The sequence below is a fragment of the Odocoileus virginianus genome, chromosome 17 (genome assembly GCF_023699985.2).
Source record: "Odocoileus virginianus isolate 20LAN1187 ecotype Illinois chromosome 17, Ovbor_1.2, whole genome shotgun sequence".
NCBI classification, from domain to species: Eukaryota; Metazoa; Chordata; class Mammalia; order Artiodactyla; family Cervidae; genus Odocoileus; species Odocoileus virginianus.
In genome coordinates this window covers 9,886,432-9,906,397 of record NC_069690.1, presented here as the reverse complement: position 1 = coordinate 9,906,397, position 19,966 = coordinate 9,886,432, and the positions used below count along the sequence as shown (strand labels likewise).

At 41.1% G+C, this 19,966-nt stretch overlaps 1 protein-coding gene across 6 annotated transcripts in view; it reads right to left on the bottom strand.

Annotated features, from left to right (window-relative positions):
* Positions 1-10,273: 10,273 nt before the first annotated feature.
* The window catches only part of VMP1 (vacuole membrane protein 1), a 118,507-nt gene continuing 108,814 nt past the window's right edge, over positions 10,274-19,966 (bottom strand). For all 6 annotated transcript variants that reach the window (XM_070478571.1, XM_070478573.1, XM_020908796.2 and 3 more), the window contains 2 exons: positions 13,127-13,229; positions 10,274-12,044 (listed from right to left, as the gene is read on the bottom strand). In XM_070478571.1, coding sequence (XP_070334672.1) covers positions 11,901-12,044; positions 13,127-13,229 — 247 coding nt within the window. In that variant the 3' untranslated portion in view covers positions 10,274-11,900. The remainder of the gene's footprint in view (positions 12,045-13,126; positions 13,230-19,966) is intronic.

Below are 19,966 nucleotides of genomic sequence, written 5' to 3'. Positions count from 1 at the left end.
GGAACATCTCCTCACTGGTGCTGTAGACTCTGCTCTGCAGTGTACATACCAGTGATTCTTCTCCTGACCACCATGTTTATCACACTTGCATTCCTGTCCAAATTTTGTCTTAAAACATGCTCCATATGTTCCCATCCTGCTATTCTCTCCCCATGAGCCCAGGGTTTGGCAGCCAACCCTTTCTTGTACTTCCACCTACCTTCCAAATATGGTTTTGTCCACCAACTTGTCATTTTTGGCAAATAACAACAGTTATTTAAGAGATATTTGCTCATCTATATCAATCACATTGTTTCCTATGGGTTTTAGGAATGTGAGCATAAAAAATTTGGCTTTATATTTTTAACTAGATATCTTCTTATTCCTACACTCTGAAATGTCTTAGATGAAGCAATGTCAGCCTTATTAGTAAATGAAATCCCATGTCCCACTAGCAGGAATGTTAAGAAAAACAATGTAAATATTTTAAGTTTCCAGAGAACACAGTGTCAGGTCAGTGTTGGAGAAGATATGGCTTCAAGGGAGAGGAGGGAAAAGATAGAAGAGCCTAATCATTTAGGCTCTAGGGAGCAAGTGATGCAAAAAAGACATGAAAAGGGAGGTCAGAGAACTGATGATGATGATCCCAAAGAACTGCTAATAGTTTACAAGCATAAACTTGATGGTTTTCGAATTACGGATTTTACCTAATGGTAAAGAAAAAAAAATCCAAGAATAACTTACACAAATAGCACAGGGAATTCCCTGATGGTCCAGTGGTTAGGACCCTGCACTTCGCAGGCAAAGGGCCTGGGTTCAACCCCTGGTCAGGGAATTAGGGCCTGGAAGCCGCAGCAATGCAGCCAAAAGAAAAAAAGAACAGTATAAAAAGAAACAACAAGCTAAACTACGTGTCACTTAGCAAATAATCCTGTCTTACTTGAGTTTATTTCCTTTGCCAATGATGGAGCCAAAACAATGGACACCTTCATGGTTTCTCTTGTCCTATTTGGGTTTAATTATTTACATGCTAAGTACACAAAAACTCAGGTTTTCGCGCAATCTTTTTTCCGAACATTTGCTGTCCAATAAGATAGCCATTAGACACATGTGGTTAGTAAGTATAAAATACATGCTGGATTTTGAAGATAATATTAATAAAATCATGTAAAGGATTAATATTTTAAACTGTGTAAATGATATTTTGGACACAATAGGTTAAATAAATTATCCAAATTGGTATAATACCTGTTTCTTTTTATATTTTATTCTTTTCATATTTTAAAGTACAGGTACTAAAATTTTAAAAATTAGATATATGGCTTGCATAATATTTCTGTTGGACAGGGCTATTCTAGACATTTCAGGAGCAAAATCCTGGGAATTGTAGAAACTGGAGTTGAACAAAGCTTGTCCTTACTAGGTGAGAGTTCATGGGAACAAGATAGTAAAAGAAACATGACAGGAGGCAGAAAGGTGGGAATTTCCTTTTCTAAAAAAGAGGCCTTTGCTTAAGCTCGGCTCATGTGACCAGCATGAAAGAGGCAGGATGTGAGCTTAATTCAACAAACATCCATCGAACACCTGCAAGGGAAGACTGTGCAAAGATGAGGAAATTTTAAAATGAGGTAAACCTGCCTCCTCCCCTTACGGAGTTCACCATGTGGTGTATTTCTTGCTGCACAGCCTGTGCCTAGCTCGTGTAGATACTCTGTTTACTGAACAGAGTAATACAGATGTCTAACAAACTCTGGAAGAGATGTAAAGCTGCAAAACTACAGACATACAATAAAACCCATCAAAGTTCCCATATTAGCAACAGATCTCACAGCTATTAGATGCAACTAAGGATCTGGAAATAGAATTGAAAATATTTTGTTTCTGAAGTCATCTTATATCAGTAGAAGCCACTTAAGGCAATATAAATTCAACCACCATATTAAGAGAGTGAAAAAGTGCCTTGGCTTGCAAGTCCTGGTCTAAAATCTAAATTCCATCTCTGAACTCCTGTATGTGCATGCTCAGTTCAGTCATGTCCATCTCTTTGCAACACTGTGGGCTGTAGCTCACATAGGCTCGTCTGTCCATGGGATTCTCCAGGCAAGGATGCTGGAGTGAGTTGCCATGCCCTCCTCCGGGGGATCTTCCCAACCCAGGGATTGAACCCAGGTCTCCCACACTGCAGGTGAATTGTTTACCATCTGAGCCCCCAGGAAAGCCCAAGAATACTGAAGTGGGTGGCCTATCCATTCTCCAGGGGATCTTCCCAAGCCAGGAATCGAACCAGGGTCTCCTGCATTGGCTAATAGATTCTTAATCACTGGACCACCAGGGATGTCTCCCTTGCATTTTTTTTTTAAACAAAGTTATAAAAATTCAACACAAACATAAAATAAATTATTTTTAAAAGGATGTTAAGACCTGGAGATAGTTTGAAGAACAGAGGAATAAGTCAAACGAATCAGAAGCCAGCAACAAGGGGTGGAAGTAGTAATGGGCCTCATCATTCTGAACTATCACAGAAATAGGGAGTAGGAATAGCAGGATGCCCCAGGTTGAGTCAGGCGCAGAGGAGGGAGAAATGAAAGACTTTGGGGTCCTATTGTCTCACCATGTTCTTCTAATGAACACTGCCCACTGGATGGGAGGCTAGTAAATATATCAAACACAAAGTCTGGGAGCAGCCTGAAAAAAAAGCTGTATAAAGTCAGAAATCATTTATGTATGAAAGAATCTTTTATCTCCTCCTTGCAGAAACCAGGCATGTCTTTTATGCTCAGATTCCTTTTTTTTTTAATGCTCAGATTCTTTATGTTTGAAGAAGGACATGTGGAACATCTGCAAATTTCTTTGATCTTACATTTTTCTACAAGTCCTATTTTGCAGCTTCTTTTGTCTTCTAAAATTGTGCAAAGCACTTGCACACCCATGCTTTTACCAGATAGGTATCTCATTTCATCTGATTCCCTCCAAGAGCCAGGAACAGTCACACCCCAATTCTGCCAGGCTTCAAAAACTGTGCACCCTCCTGAGAGCGGAATACTCAAGTTCTGTGCCCTTCTTCTCTACCCAAGGATTATGACACAGTAAATCTCCCCTTGTGAACTCTGGTGCTCCTGGTGAGTGGTATGACTGTGGTCACATGTCATTGATTCTGAACTCCTACCCAAGCCAACTTCAATAAGCATAACTCATTTACTGAGGCGTGTAAACAACCCCGGTGCTGAAGCAGCCAAATGGAAAGCTGCCTTTACCACACGCTCTAGAAGGTGTAATAAAGCCATGATTCTGACTTTTTGGCTTGGCAGAGGCGGCTGGGAGGATGCCCTCCCACTTACTTGGGAATACTAATGGCATCTGGGTTCTAGGTGGCTGCCACTGCTGTCTAGGCGAGCACTGCTGGAATCTTGGACTCTGGTAGAAATATACAGGAAATCACATTGCCAAACTTTTCTCCTTATAAAGACAGACGATCTCTCCAGGAATCACCATCCTCCCGGATCTAGGAGGGAGGAGCCACGGGGGAAGCCAGCAGGATACAACTGTGGGGAGGAATTTTAAAGCAGTTTCCTGTGGCTCCAAGGCCCAGTCACAGGGCCATTCTTTCACAATGGTGCCACATAGCATGGGGCGGCTTCGATGATCACCCACAGCAAAGCACAGTGGACGTACCACTCTGCAACCTCGGTCCCCAGCATTTTGGCACCAGGGACTGGTTCTCACGGAAGACAATTTTTCCGCGGATTGATGAGGTGGGGTTGAGGGGTGGGGATAGTTTGGGGATGATTCAAGTGCATTTACATTTATTGTGCATTTCTATTATTATTGCATCAGCTCCTCCTCAGCTCATCAGGCATCAGATCCCAGAGGTTGGGGACCCCTGTTCTAGAGAATTCTCTGAAAAAGTCAAGTTTATTCCCTGACAAGGAGTGGTCTGTGGATGGCTCACTCACTAGGGATTGGGGAGTTGGGAAAACTCTATGTATTCCGATACAAGGTCCCACTATTCTGTTGGTGTCTTCCCTTCATATGTTCAAAACAGAACAGTGACTCTCTCCCTCCAACTTGATCCTCCTCCTATTAATATATCCCTGGCTCAATGATCAGTAATTACTGCTGTCTGCTCAGAGTTCCCTGGTTCCTTCTTCATGTTTACTCCGTCTTTTACTTCCTCTTTAGCAGGATCTTACTTAGGTAGCATCTCCTGCCTGCTTTGGATCTCCGCTAACGCTTCCCCCAGGTTATCGCGATACCCACCCGGCAAACACTCGGCATGAACCGACCCTGTGCTTGGCTCTGAGAACACGGCAGTGTCTGCCCTGCTGGGGCTTCGGGCTCCAGTTGGAGGAGACAGTGAGGAGGACGACACAGACCAACCACTGGGCTGGCCAGAAAGTTCCTTCGGGTGTTTCTGTACAGGCGTATGGGCAAACCCAGCCTTCCCTGGTGCTCTGGCGGTTGGGAACCTGCCCGCCAGTGCAGGAGGCACAGGTTCGGTCCCTGATCCGGGAAGAGTCCACGTGCCGCGGGGCGACCACGCGCACGAGCTGCGATGTCTGAGCCCGAGCTCTGCAACAAAGGAACAGTGCAGAGGCGAGCAGCCCCCGCTCCCGCACCCAGACCGAGGCCACACCCAGCAGCAAGGCGCCAGCGCGGCCCAAGTTAAACAACAGCTTGTTAAAACAATGGGGAAGATAGTACATTAAAAAAAAAAATATGGGAAAACCCAAACCAACTTTTGGGCCAAGTCAATAGATGTGTATTTTATGTACGTACTTTAAAGGAAACAAAATGAAGCTAGGCAGAGAATAACACAGGTTGAAGCTTTCTTGGTCTTGGGTCTTGTTTATTCTACCCACCCTCAACACAACCCCCTCACTGGTGTTTCCTGGTGTCTCTCCCAGGGCTTTCCCCTCACCCCACCTCACCCCACCCCTACTTGGAAATTCAAATGCCACACACATCGTCATGCAACCTTTTCTGATCCTTCCTGGTCAGCAATTCTCTTCCTCTTCCCAGTTTTTTCTTAAGGCCTCCATCTTCCTCTACATTTGTAGTTACCTGCATATTTGCATAACCCCCAAGAAGACTGTAAGCTCTTGAAGGGAGATCTCTTTTCAACACTTTGTCTCCTCCCTACTGTATCTTAAACCAGGAGAGATTAAAGTGGAAAAAAAAAAAAAATCTTTTCCCCTCAATGTGGCTAATACTACTACTGGCCCTATTTCACAGGGCTGTTATGAAGATCAAATAAAACTCAAGATGTGACAGTGCTTCGAAAAAGAAAAAAGGTGTGTACCTTTGTACAGACTGCTTTGTAATCATAATCATAGCAAACATCATTCTGGAAACCTGCCCACACAGGATGGCTAAGAGTGGAGCTGCTACAGGGGTGCGCAAAGCAAAGAATGCTCATCTGGTTAAATACCAAACTCTCTGGGGCTATGGCCTTGATTTTCTGCTATCTCACTTTTCCCATCACCTACCTCGTGATCACAAGATGAAACAAGCAAGCAGACACTTGGACTTTTGCACTGGACTTTTCCACAGAACTGAGTGGCTAAGAGCCAGCCAGAACACCTAGGTTTAATTCTTGCTCTACTTCCTTGCTGCCTCCAGCAAATCACTGAACTTCTCCTGCCTTCATTTCCTCATGCGGCTGTTGGAAGGATTTAATGATTAAATACAATAATGTAAAACGACACTGAAAGCCCTGCCTGGTACAAAGCAAGCAAGCAAGCAATCATGATCAAAGTCACCATAAATCCACTGTGCTTCCTGGTGCAGGGCATATCAGAGGAGGTCCCTGGGAGCCAAGCGTGACTGCTGCTGGTGTGGGGCTGCGCACAAGGAACACACTCTGGAGGGGACACGGGAGCGGAAGGAGGCTGTACAAAGGGCAGAAGGGAGAAGAGGCATCTCAAGAGTCTCAGGAGTGGGGCCAAACCACATGAGGTTCGGTAGAGAAAGCTCAGCAGCTGTAAGAGGCTTAGGACAGTCTTGCAAGTGAAAGCGATTCTCAAAGACACTAGGAAGCGCCCTCAGAAACGAAAGGCAGAAAAAAGCCTTCTCTCATCATTTTTGGCTTTCATCTTTTTAAGTTGTAAAAGGAGGTCGAGGACAACAGGGTTTTCTGATGACATGGAGCACTGGGCTTCAGCACTTCCTGCTGGGAGAACTGAACCCAAGCTGTTCTTTGCTGCCTGGTGAGGAGCCAGAGGAAGACAAGAGTAATCTGAACAGGCATTCCCCACCTTCGGGGAAAGGCGGAACCCATCCTTCTGCAAATCCCAAACTGCCTCACTCCACAAAAACAATTTTTCCCTCCGTCAGAAACAGACGGGGACACAATTAAGCAATGCTGTCGGGCTGGGTCAGTCACAAGTGGCCTGGAGGAAAAAGCTGCTCATGCTGTTCCCTAAAGGGGGATAAATGGCAACAAAGGGAAATGACGTTTGGAATTAGTTGGGGTTGGGGGGGGGGGAGAGAAAAGTGGCCGGCAGAGGCCTCCTTGAATAAACAAGGCTTTTCCCCAAAGGGCTCTGGGTGGAAGGCCGTCAAAGCAAGCTGTCCACACTCCTCCCTGGAAACTCCGGAGGCTGGGACTGTTAGCTTCGATAGGTGGCCCAGGGTCCCTCTCAGCAAGGATACCCAGAAAAAGCCAGAGCCTCCCCCTCCAGAATTCAGGAATGTGGTTTCCAACGCAAACAGATACTAACACTGCAGAAATACAGCTGGAGTGTGTCCAAGCCTTCCCTTTATGTCCTTTGAGTCATTTGGAAATGGTTAACAAGCGGGTTGAACACCTGGGCTGATTACCCCAGAAGGGGATTTCCAAACAGACCGTGTGCTGTAAAATCATCTCTTCCCTTCCCCAAGCAATTCAGCTCCACTTAGTCTCTGAGGTGTGCCCTGAAAGATGCCAAATTTTCTAACTCTGATTTGAGGCTTTACCGAGTTACAGCAGCAACTGCTGCTGACACAAAGGAACAAGGCGCCAAGTAACTGTGCTTTTTAAAAAGGTTTATTTTAAATTAAGAAGAGCAGATGTCCGATGTTTCAAAAAGCCACACATTTGTGGATTTGGCTGACAAAGCCTCTAAGTTGCGTTTCATTTCTGTTCCGAGACTCAGCCAGCCACTCAGAACTGACTCACTCTCTCTGGGCCACAGTTTGGGCCGGCATCCCAACTACAGAGTCTACGATCTCAGACCTCGAATCCAGGGTGTATGGGGAGAGCGGGGGCCATGTAAAACCACCTTTTTTTTTTTTTTTTTAAGTAGCATCAACACCCACACAGCAAACCGTGGAAGGCTAGTAGGTCAAACAGTGAGCAAACAGCTGGCACCTGCCTGCCCCAGCGCCGCACAACTGTAAAGGCAATGAATAAGCAGCTGTCCAGAGCAGGTTTCTGTTATAATCCCTCTTGTGAGTTCTGGTTCAGTATGCAAATACATGCAGGTTATTTGCTGCACTTCAAGCCCTCATTCTCAAGGCAGAGACGTTACCTCAAGTGACCTCTTGGTCTTGCTGGAAAGGGAGGGGCCAGGAACCCCAACCCCTGACTACCAGACACAAACGACTCCATTGCTTTTAGAATTTTAAAGAATATCATGGGCTTTCTTTTCTTGTTGTCTTTGAGAATAAAGGAACAAAACAGTTCACAGGCAGCAGTTCTGTGTAGCATTTCATTTACTATGTTTTGGGACTACCAGAGAAGCTTTGATCATGCCAGTTAGAGGTGGAATGTTACTTGGCTTTCAAAAATGGACACTAAAACTCCTGCTTAGGTTGTCTTAACCTTTTGGGAATACACTAATAACTATTTATCAATAGAATAAACCAATCTTGTGTTTTCCTTTTTTCTACTTTTTGGTTGTGTCGCACGCCCTGTGGGATCTCCGTTCCCAACCAGCGACTGAACCCACACCTCCTGCAGTGGGGGCATGGAGTCTCAACTGCCGGACTGCCAGGGAAGTCCCCCTCGTGTGTTTTTCTAACAGGAATGGGACTTTCAGGTCTACTGGGGAAGATCTGGCAGGCCACCAAATCAGAATTTCCTTTTACTGTTTAAAACCTCTTGATACTTAGCAAATCTCACTGGATATCATAGATGGAGTGTTACCAATAAAGTTATTAAAAGCTGACCATTCCCTTTTTCTTTATCTACCTTCTAGACTTTTTAGCATTAACTAACTATATAACAAATTAGAAAATGTCAACATTTAAAGCTGGTAAGGTTAGACCCTGGTAGCTTAGATGGTAAAGAATCTGCCTGCAATGCAGGAGACCTGGGTTCAATCCCTGGGTCAGGAAGATGCCCTGGAGAAGGAAATGGCTACTCACTCCAGTATTCCTGCTTGGGGAATTCCATGGACAGAGAAGCCTGGCATGCTGCAGTCCACAGGTTCGCAGAGTCAGACTCAACTAAGTGACCCTTCATTTTCCAAGGTTAGACAAGAATTTTCAGTTATTCATAGTAAATTTTGTGTATCTGTGCTTTGTACCTTAATTAGACTAGCTCCCCCCCCCTTTTGATAGGGAAGAAGCGGATTTACTTAGAGATGCACATCACAGACAATGCAGTCAGTCTCAAAAGGCGAGAGCCGCAGTGGGAGAAACACACTCCAAGCCGAAGTGTGGGCCATCTCAGAAGACAAGAGACTTGGAGGCCTGTTTCTAGATTTGAGAAGGTTTTGGTATTACTAATCAAGTCATTAGTTCATTAATTTCTGCTTTTCTCTATTAATCTGTATATTGGATTTAGTTAATAAGTTTTTTAGACAGAGCATATTTACTCCCAAACAAGGGGACATATACAGACAGCATTTAAAATCCTATTTTTGAAGTGAGCGAATGCACTGTTGTAAAATTCTCACATGTGTAGCAAACGCTGTCTTTGATGAATTAAAAAATTGCTAACATACTAACATTAACAGCTTCGTTACATTTTATCTGATGTAATCCTTAGGACAACCGGGCTATATTATAATCTATATTTTTATAGATGAAATCAAGGCTGAGTTGAAAAACTTTCTCCAGGTCACATTATGTTAGAGGCAGAAATCTAAACCACTGTTAACAGACTAAGCACATGGGTTTCAAAACATATGGAAAGGTTTTTTGATGCTAAAAAGATTGGGGACTCATGAGTTCTTTACATATGGGTCAAACAGAGTTCACCCGAGTTTATAAGAGGGCAGTTAGTTGTTTTATCCAGCTTCTTGCATAATTTGTACTTACTGGATCGCTTTGAGTAACAAGCCTCAAGCTGTCCTCCAAGAGCTAGACAGCAGAACACACTGGGAACACACGCTACTCTGTATCCCTAACACAACAGTGTATTTCAGAAACATCACTTCCAGCCTTGTCTTTTTCTGGATTTTTAGAGAACAGATACAGAGGCCATTATCCAAATGAAAATAAAACTCTTGGCTCTAAGCTCTATACTCTGGGTTATGGATATACAGAGAATACAGAAAACACCTCATGCTCCTACATGGCGTTTGAAGGAAGGTGCTCCTTAGTACTTGTGTATACACCTTAACATGTTGCCTTGTATTGTCATTGCTTGACATTCACTGAATTGAGGCAGATAAGATGCTGCGGATATTTAAGGCACAGAGAGACTTAAAACAGAGATGGAATCAAAAGAATTCCCAGGCCCTTTTTTTTTTTATTTGCAGGAACATCAAACCATCCATTTACAAAGTTTCTGGCCTCCAATCAGCTGGAATTAACTAGGCCTGTCTTTGGGATCGTGTTATCTGTGTCCGCTTTGGTGGATTAAAGAAAGGAACCAACCAACTGCAGGAACAGGAAGGTAGCACGCGGCTCCAGCTGGAATTCAGCAGGATCACCTGAGCATGCCACACCTGAACACGCAGCGCAGGGAAGGAGAGCTGCTCTTCATTTGTTTTCCGCAAGAGTGAACAATCCACCATCAGAAGTCAAATGTATTATAATCACTTAGACCTTCAGCCTAAGGAACAAGGCTTTCTAATACTTTATTCCAAAATAAATTTATCAACAAATCCCAAAGTCTAGTACAAACAGTACAAATCAGATTTGCTTTCCTCTTTCCTTTCTTCAGACAAACACCAAATAAAATGCAGGTGAAGGTGATGAAAGACAATGGGAAGCCAACTTAAGAGACTTACACAAACCCTAAAGAATCTAAAAAACTGTAACAGTTAATGTGAGTTTATTGTTGCTTTTCAAGTAACTACTGCTAGAAAGTTTCCAGGTAGGGGGTAAAAGACGGTTAAGAAGTAACCTTTCCAAAACTCACAAGACAGGTTGCTTGTCCTTTATTTAGTTTTGATCACACAGACTATCCCAATTTTGCATAAAATCCTCTTGATACAGTATTATGGCATAAAAGAGTCAAAGTGCCACTAGACCTAAGGACCAATTCTTTTAACCATAAACCATGGTGCTGGGTAATGTCTGAATGGGAACATTTGATATGGATGGTCAGATGAAAGATACCAAAATGTCAGACAGCCCATCGACTGCTGTTGCCATGAGATTCAACAGTCAACATCAGTCTGATAAGCTACCCGACAAGGTGGTACAGCCATGGAGATGTCACGACGGTAGGCAAAACAAGCAGACATTCAGGCAGGATTTGATCAAACAAACCAGGCATTTCTGGTTTGTTGAGATTTAAACTCAATTCTACACTCAACATAATGTCAGTACCAACTTTCCTAAAGGAGAAAAGTGAGACTATTTATCACCATGCCTCCCCACCCTGCCCTGAGCAAAATAAAATGACCAAGTTCAACCAGAAACATCCGAAAGGAAAAATCACATAAGAACAAACACGAAAGAAAGGAAAGAAAATTAGGTTATAAATAAAAGTAAATTTCTGTCTGCTAAAATCAGAATACGTGCTGAGTTAAAAATTAATTGCTATGAGAAAGCTTGTTTTTCTTTTAAAACAGGTTATTTTTCTCTCCATGTCCTTTGATTTATATACTATCATCTCTCCTGTTTTCACAAACCATTAAGTCCCCTCCATACATCAGTACCTAAGGTGCCCTTTCAGCAGTGTGTAGCCAGCTGCCCAATTTCAACCCAACCAAAAAACGCCTTGGTGGTGGCCCTTTCATGCAAATAAATGAAGGCGTAAGAGACTGAGGCTGTGGTGGATATGGCAAGGCTGAATTTAGTTGGTAGAAGCTAAAAGGAAGTTTAAAAAAAAAAAAAACGCTCAAGAAAATGGACACAATTTTGGAATGATCAAAGATGTATTTATAAAGTTTTTTCATGACTTCATTCTAAATATACAGAATAAAAAATGGTGTCAGCTCATTTGTGAGACACCAACAAGATTTTCCTTATACTGTCTCAAAATTGAAAGATCAGTTTCCCAAGAGGGTGTGCAATGCATCATAAAATGGCCTTTTTTCGAAGGTGAGAGAGGAAGGGTTGGGCAGGATGGCATATTAAACTTTACCATGATAGACATGCAAGACTGTTATCCAATCTAGTATGATTTATATACACTTTTGATGACTTAGAAAAACAAAGAAGTCATATTTGACAAGCCTAAAAAGCTTGAAATATTTAACATACTTAGGAATTATTTTGGGGGGATGGTGCTTGGAATTCTTTAATTGTACCACATGGGCCTTTGAAAGTAACAAACAGAAGGCCAGTTTCTGTTAACTTTGCTGCTCAACATCACATTCCACCCTAATAAAATACAACTTGGATTGAACCGAGGGTGGATTCCTTACCTTAACAAAGGAAAAGTATGTCAGTGCAAGATGTGGACTAAACTGCTTTCAGGGGGGAAAAAAATAAAAACTGACACAGGTTGGAAGAGATAATTTTCCCTCCTGATCTGGAGTCCTCCCACTTTAAGGCAGAACCCTTCCATTTTAAGTTCTGCAGTTAAAACCTCTTCCTGCTTATTTGGTTTTCTCCTTTGGGTCCAACCGCTGCTGGATTCGTTTGGCGTAACTCTGCGCCATGGAGTTGATGATGGACAGGACGAAGTAACACACCATTGCAGCCACCAGCTTCTCAAACGCCCAGGACAGCCAGTTCTCCCCCTGCAGGAAGGAAGGCGGAGCCACCCACGGGGAATGCTTCGTTAGTCTGGTTGTGGAAAGGGAGTCATCTACTATGCTTTAACCAAAGTAATGAGAACTCGGAGCTTATAACCTAATAAACAATTACAAATGAAAAGTCTTATCTCTTCAGCTACCCTGAAATCTACATTCAGGCCTTCTTCTCCCCAGTTATTAAGGTTTCACTTTGTTAAAGTCAACGTTGAATACAGTTTAGAATGGGGTGTGAGGTCATTTCTTGTCTTTCACTACATAAAGTCTTTGATTAAATTCTACTATCTGAAGTCATCATGGGGATACCTGTAGAGAATAGTGTCAAGATAGTTTTATATATATCCTTGTTCCAATATTAGGAGCAGCTTTTAAAATATAAATGTTATCCATTTCTGGAGTTATGTTTGGTCAACTGAGGGCAGCAAAGGGCCACATAAAGAGTTGTAAGGTCATTAAAAAAACCAACCAAACCAAACAACAACAAAAATAACCCTATGCTTCCTTCAAGTTCCCCATTTCAGGTTATTGCTTACTCATCCTCTTCTAGTCATTTCCTTTCTTTGCTACAGAACTGTTTATACAAAAGGCAGGTTTAGTTTAAAGTTTTTAAGTTCAGTTATGTTAACAGCTTTAGTTTATATATTTTTTTAAAGATTATTTTTCCCATTAATGAAAAGAAAAAGAGAGCAAAAACAGATATTCAAATGAACTCATTAAATCCAATACTTTGTTATGCTATAAATCTTAACTTTCTAATCCACTTGGAAACTATACTTGCTACTTATAAATAAATCATTGAAGATCAAGGTAATAACTCATCCTACATAACATATCCATTATTTTCCATTAGCCCAATACTTGTTTTGGGGAGCAATACAAAACAGAAGTTACATTTTTCTGCTTTAGACAAAGACACATTTGCCAGTAGGAAGTACACAGAGCTTCAGACTTCTACTAAGCCTGACAAATCTCACTCTATTTGCCTAAAAATGCCAGTGAGTGCTGCGAATGTAACTGCAGCCCGAAACCGTGGGGGTGGGAAAGAGAAGAAAACCAGGGAAAAGTCTCACCTGCGGTGTGCCCGTTTCGCTTCTGTGGTGAAGCTTCTGCCGCTGGGCCTCCAGGTATTCCTGGAATGGCTTCTGCAGAGATGGACCTATGCCGGGGACAGCACTGGAGGCATAGTACAATAACCCCGGGAAAAAAGACACATTTGGGAAGAAAAGCAGGAAAGAATGTTAAAGGAAAATCCACTTACCGCCTTGACTCAAAAAAGCAGGGATTAGACAGAAAGAGGAAAAAACCCAACAACAATCAGCAGAGGTGGCGAAATCCTGTGAACTGTTCCCAATGGATAAATATTCATCCTTTCCCAACCCCTTACAGGAGACAACTCTCTCCCACCAACATGTTTAAGAAGGAAATAGGGGCTGAGAGTCCCTTCCAGTAGAAGAGGTAGTTCTCAGAGTGAGGCGAGCTCAGCCGGCGTTGCACACTGGTGTGGTACAAAGAGCAAAATGAATGACTTCTGAGAAGTCTCACATTTATCACCACCAGTTCCTGTAAGAACTGGTTTGAACCGATTAATAAGGAAATGACTTATGCTTGTGTCATCCCTGGTTGAAAAAGAAACTGCCCGCCCTCTCACTGACTTGTCCCATCTTCTCAGAGGAGGCGGTCCTTTCTCAATCCAAGTCCTTATTAGGACAATCTGTGCGTCATCCTTATCCAAAAAGAATGCATTAGCAAATTTGGGAGGCACCTCCCACTAGTCAGAAGTCAGTGATTAACAAAGGAACAAAGAAGGAACTATGAACCTTGAATCACGTCGTGGTTTATGGTGGATGGCTTGCACAGAAACTACACAACATTACTAAACAACTTGTTCTGAGATGACTGGGATAGTGATCTCTGATAAGTTTATGGGCTCAGAGCTCCCTCTCACCTAGAATGTGTGCAGGCAGTGCTGTTAAACCGGTTTGGCAACTGTAGTCACCGGGCTCCCGATTTAGAAATGCTTGCAGGCATTTAAAAAAAAACGGTAACTTGGGGCGACTTAGAAAACCAAACATCTCTACTTTCTATACCCTCTATTTTCTCATCTGTCATAACAGGGCTAAAAGCTAAATGAGCCCAGTCATTTTCCTGGGGCCAGCAAAGGGTATTTCATGTATTTGCAACAGTGCCTAAAGTATTAATGTCACCACCTTTTTTCTAGAACAATTTCAGTTGCTGCTTTCTCTAACAAAAAGCAGTACAGAAGAGAAATTTCTTGCTACTATATTTACCAGAGGGTAACAAATCCATACTCCTGGCTGACACTTTTCCTTGATCCTGTTAATGATCAACCAACAAGCCCTTAATAGAGTCCTTATTTTATATCCAAACTGTAATTGGTGCTACAGGGAGAGACTAAAACTGCAAGAAGTGGTCTACGTCCAAGAACTCAAATCATTATTATATGGATGCAAAACATACTCGCAGGCACGCACACACACACACACACACGTGAACTCATTTGCGAACAACAGAATTTATAAATCAGTAATAAATTTCTCAATTTTTTGGTAGAGAAGACACACTCCAAAGAAACTGAAGGGAGAAAAGAAAGACCAGTGTGGGGTGAAGTTGTTGAAAAAGTCCTTTAAGGAATACTGAAAGATGTGTAAAAATGCCTGAAGAGATATATGTAGTAGAGTCAATGACTGCACGGATGATTCCAAAAGACCCATAAAACAGACCTCAAAGACGGAGAAGTCTCCTTCCCTCGCACAGACGTCTATGTGGCCTCACGTGAGCCTGGTAAACCAGAAGAGCTGTCTCTGAGCTCTGCTGCTGTTTTTCAGTAATGACTTTTCTACAAGGGAGCAACAATAGTCCAAACTTTCTCTTTAAAAGAAAGGTTTTCCTTGGGTAGTTCTTTATATAATGCATAAAAGAATGCAAATAGCTCATCCACTTACACTTGAAATAAACCACAGAAATATAAAAAAATCCAATAAAATAAATGCATAAGAAGACTGGCTTTGAAGATTGCAGATTTTTAAGAACTTTCCTTCAGAAATTGATTCCTTTTGGGTTTTTTTGGCTGGTGCACAGCTTGCAGGATCTTGGTTCCCTGATCAAGGACTGAACCTGGCTCCACTGCAGTGAAAGGGCCAAGTCCTAACCACTGACCAACAGGGAACGCCCAGAAATTTATTCTTTCACCCTTAATAACAATACCTTATATCATCATTTTAAACTCCCAAGGGTGGCTAGTTAAGAAAAAAACTTATTTAGTGAGATTGAAATGATTGTAGGCTTCTTTGAACGGCTAGGATGTACAGGAAACAACTTCTGTTTCTTCAGACCTCTAACTTCAGACCAAAGTCAAGTAAAGCTATGGCTTACAGTTTTCCTCAAATCGTTCTCGGGCTCCAGGTCAAGTCATTATTTAAAGAGAAAATTAAGAATCAAGACCCAGTGTTAGAAAGGTTCTACTCTGCTGTTGTTGAGGGAAATGAGGAAAGGACTAGCAACAATCATTCTAAATTCCTTTCAAAATAACTGAAAAGCATAAGTGATTTGCCATTATAAGTCCATTAAGGGCTACTCTTTTAGCTGATAGAGAATATATGTTTACATGATGTGTAACTTTCAAAGAATTCTCCTGGACTAATGAAGAGGTTAATTTTTCAAGGTGCTATGTTATTACATGCTTTAGAGTTTTGGGTGGTGGGATGGGAGAGTCAGTTTTTCATAAGAGACTAGAAACACTTGAAAATAGAAAGAAGTTAAAAGTCTTTTATAGCAACATTTTGACCAAAACTTTTATGAAGAAGTGCCACATGATCCAAATAAATCTAAAAAGTTAACATATTTGAAATCTAGGTAATACATGTTACATAATGAATTTTAGTCAAGTCCTCAAGTTTTTAAATATATGCCTCAAAATCTTAGTTTTATTTTAATTTTTTTATGTCTATAAACAATGGCTTAGGTCACACATGCCTCAGCTTATACAAAGCACTCTTATACTAGAGTTTTCTAAATTAACACTAAAGCTCTTTAAGTAATGGACTAGATAAAAACTGAAATTATAGCTTTTACTCTTAACATGCATTTAAGGAAAACAAGAATGCCATCCCCATGACCTCATCCCTCAAGTTATTTTCAAGCAGCAGAAGTAAGAGCCCATTCTAGGAAAAAGAAAAAAAAAAGAGTCCATTCTGACATTCAGGATTAATTTAAGGTACACGCATGAAGAAAGGAGGGAGGAATAACTTGCAACACAGTTGAGTGTCTTTTTATAGTTGGCTTAGGAAATAACTTAAATGCCTTTTCTGAAAGCCATTAAATTCAGAGTACCTTGTGCACCTGGCTAAGGGCCCGCATCTCAACCCATGGTGGGTGGGTAAGATGCTGCAGTTAGGTGCTGATTGAATTCAAAGTATCAGAGTTACTCAATACTAGTTTCCCGTCAGTGGTTGTATTTAAATATACTTAAACTAGCCTTGTAAACAGCCATTTTCTCTAGGTGACAAAGCCTTAAAGAAAAAAGGGAAAACAAAAGCAAGAATAAAATTAATCTCATCCACTTTTCCTTGCTGTAGAGACCTTCAACATGGTGGGTAAAAAAAAAGCTGTGTGGACAGTAATATGTTGATATTTATTTCCTGACATACAAAAGCACTTTTCAGGTAATATAATCATGAAGAAACAAATTTCCAACAAATTATTTAAATGACAATTTTTGAACTTAAGAAAGAAAGAAAGAAATCCTCAGAAAATGCAAACAGAAGAGGAGGAGAAAAGAAATCCACAGAAGTCTAAACCCGCCCAGAGTTCAAAAGGAGTTTCATGGGAACAATATTCTGCATGCTTATATACCTAACTATATGTTAAAACAGAAACAAGACAAACTTCTCTGCAAAATTCTGTCAAGGGCCGTGATCAATACAAAAACAAAATCTATTATTTTTCTCTAGTTTTTAAAGCGTATGTAACTCCGTTTTTGGAATCACTTATAAGAAACTTGTATCTTAAATTCTCCCCATATCAACTCATTATAAACAAAGGTCTGCACTGTGTTCCCACAAAAAGCCAGAAAAATCTTCCAGAGGAAGCATCACAGTCAGCAGAGGTTGCATAGAGTGGGTGATGTGATTACTCTGGTTTTTCACAATGCTCACATTTTCACTTGTTGGTTGGTCATAAGCATATACACCCATTCCAAAAATTCATAGGTCATTGTTATTCGGTTTTCAAGGAACTCCCTTCAAACTGTGTTACTTTCAAACAAACTGGTTCACTAGATGTAAAAAACACACCATTTGATTTACTTTGAATCCATCATGGACACAGTCATCAAACTAGCACTTACTACTAAAAGACCTGAAATCTTCCTGTTTGGGGTTCTTTTTGGATTTTTCCAGCCAGATGTGTGTGTGTTTTTTTTTTAAACTATAATTATTATTAAGTGCCATCATAAACCTGGGGCATAGTGCTTAGTAACACAAGAGTAACATAAACTTATAAAAAATTGATTTGTCTTGCTTAGCTCTATTTATACAGTGCCCATGTGAAGGTTATGCAGTTAAAATGCCTAAGGGAATTAAACAGGTATAATTAAGTAAAGTTCTAACATAAGCTCTTCTTTCTTAACCACTTTTTTTGAAGACCTTAGCATTGATGTGATTGTGTATGTCGTATCATTGGCTTTCCAATATACTAGAAACTGCCTGACATGGATTCCAAGTAAGGCTAAAGGGCAATAAACCTTTGTTATTCAAGTTTTTAAATGTTTTAAAATTAAGAAACATTTCTTTAAACCTTTATTTCACTATTTGTGCAGTACTTTGAGGCTGATTTATTTAACATTCCTCTGATGATTAATTAGAATATCTAAATAACATTCTCAGGGTGTGATTGGTTAAACCACTGAAAGCTTATGAATGTGAGAAAATGACTTTAGAAGATACAGTTCAGGGGTAGTATTAAAAGAAAGGGAAAAGAAGAGTTTAATCAAGTCTACTGCTGCTACAATTCAGACAGCATAATAGTCTTTTGAAGTAGCCTGTTTTTTGATAGCACCAAAAGCAGCTTTTAAAGGCAGAGAAGCCTAGACCAATGGTCTGTGAACATTTCTGATATATGGATATTACTCATGCAAAGAGTAAAATGTATAAATACAAATTTAAAAGGATAAAATATAGATGAAACATTAAACAATTTAAAATGTCTCATTATGATGACTTTCATGTTATCTTTAGCAAATATTCCTGATTAATGGGGCACAGAAAAAACAATAAATTGCAGCATGCCCCCTGTAAGCCCCTTTTGTACTGAGAACTCCTACTCTTGCCCTGGGCTTCCCTGGTGGCTCAGTGGTGAAGAATCCGCCTGCCGATACAGGAGATGCAGGTTCGATCCCTGGGTCAGGAAGATCCCCTGGAGGAGGATAATAGCAACTCACTCCAGTATTCTTGCCTGGGAAATCCCAGACAGAGGAGCCTGGTGGGCTACAGTCCATGGGGTTGCAAAGATTCAAATGCAACTTAGCAACTAAACACCACCACTCCTACCCTGTACTTGTAATACCTAATTTTCAATCTTCTGACATATGGATTGAGGGAGTGCCAATCAGACTGATGGTACGCTACATCCTCCATAGATGTATAGCCATAATTATATCTTTGTATAACCATAATAATGCTGTTTACATTACAAAAACAAAGAAAGGAAATGACAAAGATGAAAATAAATATAAATAGAAGTTCTATTTTAGTCCCACTCCAATGGTGGACACCACTGGTTTAGACCAGGGAACTAAACTGCAAGGGGTACAAACACTATATACATACATACATACATACATACATACATATGTGTACACACACATATACACACATATACAAATATATATATACACGAGTACATATACAAATATATATATATAAAATCTATACCTGTTCCCAAAAGGTCAAAATATCTTCAGGTTTAGTTAGCAGACCAACTCACTGTAAAATTGTTAGGTAACACATTAAGAGAAAAAAAGAAAGCTATTTCTACAAAGATCCAGACTAAAGGTCTCTTTTCGCTTGCCCTTCCATGCTTTAGAGTGAGTGGCTCTTACAGACCACTGTAAAGCAGGCCTTTAAGAACCTGGACAGTCAGACCTCAAGAAACTGAGATTTGTGCCCACAGTTAAACTTATATTTATGTTTTAAATGAGTATTAGAGTTTTTAGAATGTTCTTGATTGAGTGAGAATCACTGTATGTAAATCAATAAATCAAATTTATCCTCTGACTCCAGAGAATTCCCCTATCAGCTGAGATTTGGCCTGGGAGCTGAGGAGTCCTAAACAGACTCTTCTAGACTGAAGCTACAGACTCTTCTGCTAAAGAGATTAAATTTTATAGTTAAGGTACTGTGCTGTGCTTAGTCACTCAGTGGTGTCCAACTCTTTGCGACCCCCTAGACTATAGCCCGTCAGGCTCCTCTGTCCACAGGGATTCTCCAGGCAAGAATACTGGAGCGGGTTGCCATGCCCTCCTCCAGAGAATCTTCCTGACCCGGGTATGGAACCCAGGTCTCCTGCTTTGCAGGCGGATTCTTTACCGTCTGAGCCACCAGGAAAGCCCAATTAAGGTACCAGTAGGATATATTTTCAGGGATGAAATAAAAGCCCATCCATACCCCACCTCCATTACATGCTGATCTGTCTTCTGAACAAAAGAGGCAATGACAGTAAAGCAGAAGTTCAGTGACAAGGTGGACTAGCAAGTCCCTTTCTTGATAACAGTCTTATAAGTAATTCTTTTGTTTTAAGAAATGTGCACATTTTAGTCAAACGCAGTAGAACTGAACACCACTCCTCCATAACCATCCCCCCTCACCCCGCCCCCGCCGGGCAGTGAGGCCAGG